The sequence below is a fragment of the Sinocyclocheilus anshuiensis genome, unplaced genomic scaffold (genome assembly GCF_001515605.1).
Source record: "Sinocyclocheilus anshuiensis isolate Anshui unplaced genomic scaffold, SAMN03320099.WGS_v1.1 scaffold107, whole genome shotgun sequence".
Lineage (NCBI taxonomy): Eukaryota > Metazoa > Chordata > Actinopteri > Cypriniformes > Cyprinidae > Sinocyclocheilus > Sinocyclocheilus anshuiensis.
Window position 1 is genome coordinate 1,671,406 of NW_015549584.1, and position 10,277 is coordinate 1,681,682.

The following is a 10,277-nucleotide window of genomic DNA, read 5'->3' on the forward strand; positions in this document are numbered from 1 at the left end:
TGTTGTTGTGAAGCAGTAATTTTCCAGTGATATTGCTTGTGGTATAATAACATTTGTTGGATTGGTATTCATCAGACGAAGTCTGACCATTGAAATATACTCAACAAAGACACATTACACCAAATACACAAAATAATGTTCTTTTTAGCAACATCATATGACCCCTTTAAACCAATATGGAAATAAATGCATGAATCTAATCTATTTTTCTATTTAATTGATAAGAATCATTTTACTATGACTTGTATGTGGTTGTTTGTCTGTGAAAACAAAGAAGCCAATGATCTGAAGCACTCTAATTTCTCATTGCTAATTTCCTTCACTGAGCATGCGGGTGAAAATTAGAAAAGTGCGAAGGCATCTGGGGATTGATTCAGTGTTTGTTGTCATTGGAGACAAATGAGAATTAGATTTTGCTTGCCCTCCTGTCTGCCTCGTCAGTATATTTGATTAAATCACTCCTTGAGGCTGAGATTTATTCTGATCTGTGTGTATTGGGGGGACAGTGGTGACAGGAAGATAGTTGGCGATGCGTTTGGCATAAAATTAAAGCTTATTTGAATTAAATAGTCTTTCCTCTCTGATGAGGTCACAAACCGCTGCTCTTCCAGTGGACGGACAGATCAATTTTCAGAAAGATCACAGTGGTGGTATTACTGCCTTGAAGAAGCAGCAATCAAATCTTCTGCCTCTCTGTTTATATATACAGTGTCTCTCATATATCTTTCTCTTCTCACTACATTTATGTAAATACAGCACTAGATGTCTCAGGAGTTTATTTAACAATCTGAAATCCTAAACAGCTGTAGACACTGAAGGCAAAGGAACAACAAGAAAAGTTTACCATTAATGTTTACTGTTAATATATAACACATAAGAAATTATTACTATAAATGATCAATAAATATTAAGTAGCCTATTCCACACTTTTGACCGATAATGTGCACTGGTTTGGGTGGTTTATGGAGACCCAAATTTGTATAATGACATGGGTATGACAGAGGTATTACAATGTGAAGATGGTTTATGAGGACACTGTGTCCCGTAATTCAAAAGGCATAAAAAACACACAAAATGGTAAAAAATGCACAAAGTTTTCTAGGTTTAGGTGTAGGGTTGGTATAGGGCGATAGAAAATACAGTTTGTACAGTATAAAAACCATTATGCCTATGGAGAGTCCCCATAACCATACATCCCCACAAATATAGTAATACCAGTAAATTCTGACTTAGTTTGTGGGGACATTTTTTTGTTCCCATGAGAAAACAAGCTTATAAATCATACAGAATGAAGTTTTTTGAAAATCTAAAAATGCAGAAAGTTTTGCATGAGTGGGTAGAGGTAGCGGTAGGGTAAGAGGGTTAGAAAATACAGTTTGTACAGAATAAAAACCATTATGTCTATGGAATGTCCCCATAAAACATGGAAACCAGTGTGTATGTGTAACTCAAATATCTAATCAGCCAAACTAATGGCAGCAACTCAGTGCATTTAGGCATGTTGATATGGTCAAGATGAACTGTTGAAGTTCAAACCAAGCATCAGAATGGGGAAGAAAGGTGATTTAAGTGATTTTGAATATGGCTTGGTAGTTAATGCCAGACGGGTTGGTCTGAGTATTTCAGAAACTGCTGATCTACTGGGAATTTCACGCACAACCATCTCTAGAGTTTACAGAGAATGGTCCAAAAAAGAGAAAATATCCAGTGAGCGGCAGTTCTGTGGGTGAAAATGCATTGTTGATGCCAGAGGTCAGAAGAGAATGGTCAGACTGGTTTGAGCTGATAGAAAGGCAAGAGTAATTCAAACAACTACTCGTTACAACTGAGGTATACAGAAAATAATCTTTGATGCATGTCAAACCTTGAAGCAGATGGGCTACAGCAGCAGAAGTCCACACCGGGTCCCAACTAACACCAAATCATCTCAAACTGGTTTCTTGAACATGACAATGAGTTCACTGTACTCAAATGACCTCCACAGTCACCAGATCTCAATCCAATAGAGCACCTTTGGGATGTGGTGAAACAAGAGATTCGCTTCATGGATGTGCAGTTGACAAATCTGCAGCAACTGCATGATGCTATCGTGTCAATATGGACAGAAATCTCTGAGGAATGTTTCCCACACCTTGTTAAATCTATGCCACATAGAATTAAGGCAGTTCTGAAGGCAAAAAGGTACCTAATAAATACAATCCAAGCTTCAAATCCAAAGAGATATTCTTTATAAAAGTTAAGAGTCAACCACACCTACCTAAAACGGCTTGTTCTAACACGCCCACACATGTCTACGTCACGATGTGGGAAGATTTGCATAACGCCGCCCAAATGTTTACGCAAAGAAAGAAGGCGTAACTTTTATTCTCGCTGTAGTATTGTTGCTGCCGCCATGTCGTGAAGACGCTGTGTGTTTCGTTTTGAAAGCGAAACTACTTTGTTTGGCCTTCCAAAAGAGGACGATATCCGCTTCGTCATGCCTAAAGCTGATCCGTGCTGGTCGCTGAGGAAATACATCAACTACTACGTTGTGGATCACCGGATCGGCTTTCACCGTGGACGAAGTGGAGTCCAGCCCGGGGTCGTCACATGTGGTTGCCGCAAGCCCCCTGGCCGCTGCTCACTCTAGCCCGCCGTGTGTTTCGTTGTGAAAGCAAAACTACTTTGTTTGGCCTTCCAAAAGAGGACAGGACTAGAAATCAGTGGTTAAGTTGTATTTACAACACTGTTCCAGAACAGTTCAACCCAAATATTTGGTATTCATCAGACGAAGTCTGACCATTGAAATATACTCAACAAAGACACATTACACCAAATACACAAAATAATGTTCTTTTTAGCAACATCATATGACCCCTTTAAACCAATATGGAAATAAATGCATGAATCTAACCTATTTTTCGGCATTATTTAATTGATAAGAATCATTTTACTATGGACTTGTATGTGGTTGTTTGTATGTGAAAACAAAGAAGCCAATGACCTGAAGCACTCAGGATGAAATTTGCTAATTTCCTTCACTGAGCATGCGGGTGAAAATTAGAAAAGTGCGAAGGCATCTGGGGATTGATTCAGTGTTTGTTGTCATTGGAGACAAATGAGAATTAGATTTTGCTTGCCCTCCTGTCTGCCTCGTCAGTATATTTGATTAAATCACTCCTTGAGGCTGAGATTTATTCTGATCTGTGTGTATTGGGGGGACAGTGGTGACAGGAAGATAGTTGGCGATGCGTTTGGCATAAAATTAAAGCTTATTTGAATTAAATAGTCTTTCCTCTCTGATGAGGTCACAAACCGCTGCTCTTCCAGTGGACGGACAGATCAATTTTCAGAATTTCACGCACAACCATCTCTAGAGTTTACAGAGAATGGTCCAAAAACGGCAGTTCTGTGGGTGAAAATACATTGTTGATGCCAGAGGTCAGAAGAGAATGGCCAGACTGGTTTGAGCTGATAGAAAGGTAAGAGTAATTCAAACAACTACTCGTTACAACTGAGGTATGCAGAAAAGAATCTCTGATGCATGTCAAACCTTGAAGCAGATGGGCTACAGCAGCAGAAGTCCACACCGGGTGCCAACTAACACCAAATCATCTCAAACTGATTTCTTGAACATGGCAATAAGTTCACTGTACTCAAATGACCTCCACAGTCACCAGATCTCAATCCAATAGAGCACCTTTGGGATGTGGTGAAACAAGAGATTCGCTTCATGGATGTGCAGTTGACAAATCTGCAGCAAGTGCATGATGCTATCATGCTATCGTGTCAATATGGACAGAAATCTCTGAGGAATGTTTCCCACACCTTGTTAAATCTATGCCACATAGAATTAAGGCAGTTCTGAAGGGAAAATGGTACCTAATAAACACAATCCAAGCATCAAAGGACCACATTGCATGTTATCTTCTGAATGTCATTCCATATAAAATATCTACAGCTTTTAAAAGTTGTATTCAAAAGCACAGTGTAGACAGTTCATGGCCTTTGATTCAAATCTGCAACCTTTCATCGACTCTACTGCACTACTCTACAGCACCCCAGAAATGTTCAGAAAATGCCTCCATGAATATCTGTGCAGAAGCTATTTTAAGATCCTGAAGCATATGGAGCCCACCAAAACCCAACAAGTGTCTGGCCTTTTACGTGGCACCCTGAACAGATGAGCTGTCTCCTCACAAGACAGTGGTGATCACACAGAGAAGCAGGGGACACACTTTGTGAATGTTAATATATTCATAGCAGGTGCCTGAAGAAAGGCACTCACCAAGTGTCTCACACATGGAGCAATCCTAAGATTTAATCCTAAGAATCCTAAAAGCACATCAGAAAATGGAGCAGGTGTCTGTCCTACCTGAGGAATTAATTCAAAGTTTTGAAGCCAAGCTTAAACTGTATCTAGTCTCAGTTTATCCAAACCATGTATTACTGCTGGACAGCAAATAGCTTCTGGGGGAAAAATTTAACTTCCAATTTTAATCAGGCTCTCAGATCAATCTGAATGAAAGAGATATGTGAATATTCCAGATGGCCCATTACTAAATTACTTTATACTGATTATGAAATTAGAGCAGTCATTTTATCTGACTCATTTGCCCACAGGTACCACTTTAGACTTTAGTAGCTCACTATTGTTCAAAAGGGATGATTGTTTTAGGTTACAAACTAGCCTGGAATATGATGAGTTTTAATGTAACTGAACATTTTATAGTCACAAAAAAGTCTGAAAACCAATGGAAATCACAACAAAAGTGCTTATTGTATGTTCTATATACTACTTTTTTGCATATACATTCAAATGGTTGGGTTCATAATGATTTTTTTTAAGAAATTGTTTTGTTTTTTTTTCAGAAAAGAAACATTAAATTGATCAACAGTGACAGTAAAGATATTTACAATGTTAAAAAAAAATATATATATTTCAAATAAATGCATTTTATTTATTTTTTTTGTTGATATTCATTAAATGATAGAATGGTTTCTAAAGGATCATGTGACACTGAATGGCTGCAGAAAATCACAGGAATACCTTTTAAAATACTAAATTTTTTATTAGTATTACATTTTTTATTTAATTTTTTTAAAGTTATTTTAAATTATAATAATATTAGGCTACTGTATTTTGATCAAATAAATTCAGCCTTGGTGAGCATAAGACACTTTCAGAAACAAGACATTACTGACCCAGTAATGTCTTGTTTAATAGCCTAGCCTACAATTTAAAAAAATTAAAAAAGCATTATCAACCAATGTTTTTTTTTTTTAACAAAGTGTCCTTATTCAGTCATAGCAAACTAAATATCCTCACACAAACACCTGTTACATTCGCTTGAGAAATGGCAATGGTAAGCCGCTCCGATGGTACAAAACAAGATGTTACAAGTAGCTATACCACAAAAAGTGCTTTGTTAAAAGGCTTTTAAGATTTTAAGAGTTAAGACGAAATGCGAAAAATTACTGACAGAAAATATTTTTTAAAACCATCTTTGAACACCACTGAATCATTCGCACACTGTTAATGTTTTAAACATTACATAATATATTGCTAATCTGATATTAATACAATCATGGGCCAAAATAACCAAAGCTTATTCCGATGGTTTTTGCATATTTGGGTTCATTTGGTAGGTCAGTCATTCACAAGAGCTGCATCTTATATGTTGTACTGTATCTTGTTTTAGTTTTGGCTCTGCTCTGAACAAGCTGTGCCTGCAGTGGCACTGATATCACAAGCACCTTCAGTCCATTTATTCTAGCCCAACAACTTGCTGTGTATTCTTAGAGTTTGCTGCTCAGCAGTGTTTGCTTTTTGTTTTTTGATGTTTATATTATTCCTTGTATTTTGAAGCATAACCTTGTATCTTTAAAAGATTGAAAATAAAATTTAACAGGAAAAATCTCTATATACACAATACTGTAAGCCATATTTGCTTTTGTGAAAGTACATGCATCTACCTTGAAACTGTTTTGACTGTATGCAGGACTGCACTATGTCATCTTGAAAACGCTGACTCATAAAAATATCACTCACGATGAGCCCACAGCACAACATGTATCCTAATTGATTAGCCACAATGAGACCAGTGGTATATCTTATTCCTTCTGTTTGAGTAATTTCAAAACACAAGTGGGACCGCAATGCCTATAGAAGCATGAGCTTTTGTTGGTATTTGCACATTTTACTGCAGCTTAGAACAACAATCTGAGATGCAAAGCCACCATTATTCAAACACAATTCACTGAGCAATTCATACTGTACACTAATTTGGGCACTCCGTTCATCATCCTCATTATTTTGGATTTATTTGTACTTAATAAAACCATTGCACTTTTAATGAGTGATTTGTTGTACTAAGTAAACAATTGTGAGAAAAACTGTTAAAATATCTGTGAAAATAAGATACTTAAAACAGACAACATCATCAGTAAGAATGTTAGTATATGGGAAAAAACACAAGATTAGAGGACACTACTTTTCACCTACATAATCTTTACCCTGATGTCAGATTTCCTAACTGTCAGACTGTCTGACCCACTGAACACACAGAAATTTTCAAAATAAAATAAAGTTTATACTAAAGATTTCAATTACATTACACACATACAGAGAGAGAGAGAGAGAGAGAGAGAGAGAGAGAGAGAGAGTATCCATTACAGCTTCTGATTAGTGAATCATGTCAGGACCAAGTTGCAGCTGCCCCCTAATTTTGTAAGGAATTGAATGAATCATTATCGCTTATTAGACCACTTACTTGAGTCTTAATAGGTTTTTGATTGCCTGGTCTAAAGTTTTCTGAAAGAATGCATTGCATTTGCATGTGTTGTATTTTACTTTTGAACTCTGCGTTACTAGATGAGACAGAAAAATTCTGGATTCTCATAGGAACTGCATTTTTCCAAACCACTAATCAAGTAAATGTAAAAAAAACAAAGCAAAAAAACAACAACTGTCATACATGTAGGTAGATGGAGCTACAGTCCATCAAAGCAGACAGTTTATTGTTTAAGTTGTATTCCAACAATGTGTTTAAAACTGCACTATTTCATATGCAACAAAACATAAATTTACATCAAAATAAAAACTTTTCACATATTTAGTATGTCTTCCTTACCTTATTTAACACCTGTGTCAGATCATCAGAATTGAAAACCACTGGCACGTTCATCAATTTACATCTATCACAACACATTACTGCCATCAGGCGGTGAAATGCCAACAATGGCCAATAGTATGTTCCTGCACAACCGGAGGCTGCAGTTTCAGGACCGCAGTTCTAGGACCGCAGTTCTAGGACCCTATGCTTTTGTACTTGAAACTGTTTTGACTGTATGCAGGACTGCACTATGTCATCTTGAAAACGCTGACTCATAAAAATATCACTCACGATGAGCCCACAGCACAACATGTATCCTAATTGATTAGCCACAATGAGACCAGTGGTATATCTTATTCCTTCTGTTTGAGTAATTTCAAAACACAAGTGGGACCGCAATGCCTATAGAAGCATGAGCTTTTGTTGGTATTTGCACATTTTACTGCAGCTTAGAACAACAATCTGAGATGCAAAGCCACCATTATTCAAACACAATTCACTGAGCAATTCATACTGTACACTAATTTGGGCACTCCGTTCATCATCCTCATTATTTTGGATTTATTTGTACTTAATAAAACCATTGCACTTTTAATGAGTGATTTGTTGTACTAAGTAAACAATTGTGAGAAAAACTGTTAAAATATCTGTGAAAATAAGATACTTAAAACAGACAACATCATCAGTAAGAATGTTAGTATATGGGAAAAAACACAAGATTAGAGGACACTACTTTTCACCTACATAATCTTTACCCTGATGTCAGATTTCCTAACTGTCAGACTGTCTGACCCACTGAACACACAGAAATTTTCAAAATAAAATAAAGTTTATACTAAAGATTTCAATTACATTACACACATACAGAGAGAGAGAGAGAGAGAGAGAGAGAGAGAGAGAGAGTATCCATTACAGTTCCTGATTAGTGAATCATGTCAGGACCAAGTTGCAGCTGCCCCCTAATTTTGTAAGGAATTGAATGAATCATTATCGCTTATTAGACCACTTACTTGAGTCTTAATAGGTTTTTGATTGCCTGGTCTAAAGTTTTCTGAAAGAATGCATTGCATTTGCATGTGTTGTATTTTACTTTTGAACTCTGCGTTACTAGATGAGACAGAAAAATTCTGGATTCTCATAGGAACTGCATTTTTCCAAACCACTAATCAAGTAAATGTAAAAAAAACAAAGCAAAAAAACAACAACTGTCATACATGTAGGTAGATGGAGCTACAGTCCATCAAAGCAGACAGTTTATTGTTTAAGTTGTATTCCAACAATGTGTTTAAAACTGCACTATTTCATATGCAACAAAACATAAATTTACATCAAAATAAAAACTTTTCACATATTTAGTATGTCTTCCTTACCTTATTTAACACCTGTGTCAGATCATCAGAATTGAAAACCACTGGCACGTTCATCAATTTACATCTATCACAACACATTACTGCCATCAGGCGGTGAAATGCCAACAATGGCCAATAGTATGTTCCTGCACAACCGGAGGCTGCAGTTTCAGGACCGCAGTTCTAGGACCCTATTCTTTTGTAACAGCGCCACCTACCGAATTGGATCACTAAAGGTGGACGACATGGACAGCAATCAGAGTGAGTAACTTTACCGATTTTCAATTAAGTTTTATTTTAGGTCCTGAAACTGCAGCCTCCGGTTGTGCAGGAACACCCTTCTCACAATGGCAGCCACAGTAAATTAATTACATGCATTTCCATAGCTCGAGCATGATTCACCGTTTCAGTTTTATTTATTTTATTTTGCAAGATGTGATATGTAAAATCAAATCAGTTCCCTATATATTTCTTATCTTAAATAAATGTAGTAGTCTTTTAGGATGACACAAAACCTATTGTGGTGATAACATGGAAAGTAGATTCAGTGATAGTCAGAAGGTAGTATAGTACTTCGATACCATTCACATATCATATCACTGTGCAAAAACACTGCATTTTTTTTTATTAGTGGAAAGTATAATATAAATGTCATGTAACTACTAGACTAATACGGTTTTATTACTTTTATTGCTTAACTTCCCCATTCCGTGATGGTGAGTTGGCTTGAGGGGGAAAAAACTTAATATAGCCTACTGAGAAAGAAACTGAAATATACTTTTAATTTGAACTTCCTCACTAACATAACATTTTACTACTATTACTACAGCTACACGATTTATATTTAGTTCCATGGTCGCCAATCATTGTGGTTTCCACGAGGCCATACCGTGCATAAATACTCACAAAACACTGGAACTTTGTTTTCAACTGATTTCCTTCGATCTTTGTGTTCACTGAAGTGAGTGTTTTTCCTGTGCCTGCCTGTGAGATTTCTTTTATTTTCCCACAAGTAGAACGATAAGTCCCGCCTCCTGCGTTTGGATTGGCTTTTGGAAACTGATGGCAGTCTGCGATTGGACAATTGAGACGTCACTCATAGAATGGACCGCCTCTTTGTGCGCAGTGTCTCACACTGCTGATGGCGCTGTAAACACAGTGACGCGGCGTTGCGTGGCCCAGCAAATCACAGATTCGCGTTTTATATGTGAACGAGCGCGAGAGACGCTATTCACGTCCACAGCTTCATATGCAATCACATAAACAAAAGACACACGAGGACCGCTCGTCGGAGGTGCAATGACAAGGAAAAGTGCAATCCCCCCTTCATACTATGGTAAGCAGCCTGTGAATCGCGTCAAATCAAGTTTTTGCAGTAAGACCATTGACAAAGAGAACTGACCCAGCGCTGCTGGTGTCAACCCGATTCGTTACTGTAAGTGTTTGGCCGTTTTCTCGCGTAGTAAATATTTCAAGGACCTTTGTGCAGAACGATAGTTTAAACATAGTTTTTAAAGACACACTCGATCTTTTTTGCTAATTTTGGATTGTACACGTAATGATGGATTGTACACATAAAAAATGAACGGCACCTTTGATAAATATGATCAAAATATTCTATTTTCACATGAAATGAGGACATATTAAAACCTATTAACACCAAGCACGATAACTATAACGGTAACTGTCTATAACTAACGCTTTAAATGCTCGAGTTCGAAGGTAGGTAATGTTTTAATCGTTCATCTGCTGGAAAAAAAATCGTTCTGAACGTGTTTCCAATGATATGAACAAGAACAATTATGTTTCCAATGATATGAACAAGAACAATTAT

At 36.9% G+C, this 10,277-nt stretch overlaps 2 protein-coding genes across 2 annotated transcripts in view; one reads left to right on the forward strand and one right to left on the reverse strand.

The window, feature by feature from the left end:
* Positions 1-9,410, reverse strand: part of LOC107657873 (alpha-N-acetylgalactosaminide alpha-2,6-sialyltransferase 5-like) — a 32,327-nt gene extending 22,917 nt beyond the window's left edge. The window contains exon 1 of the mRNA XM_016446154.1: positions 9,350-9,410. The gene's annotated coding sequence lies outside the window, so the exon portion shown is untranslated. The remainder of the gene's footprint in view (positions 1-9,349) is intronic.
* A 205-nt stretch (positions 9,411-9,615) lies between these two features.
* slc44a5b (solute carrier family 44 member 5b) overlaps positions 9,616-10,277 on the forward strand; it is a 35,105-nt gene continuing 34,443 nt past the window's right edge. Inside the window, exon 1 of the mRNA XM_016446208.1 lies at positions 9,616-9,779. Coding sequence (XP_016301694.1) covers positions 9,743-9,779 — 37 coding nt within the window. The 5' untranslated portion in view covers positions 9,616-9,742. The remainder of the gene's footprint in view (positions 9,780-10,277) is intronic.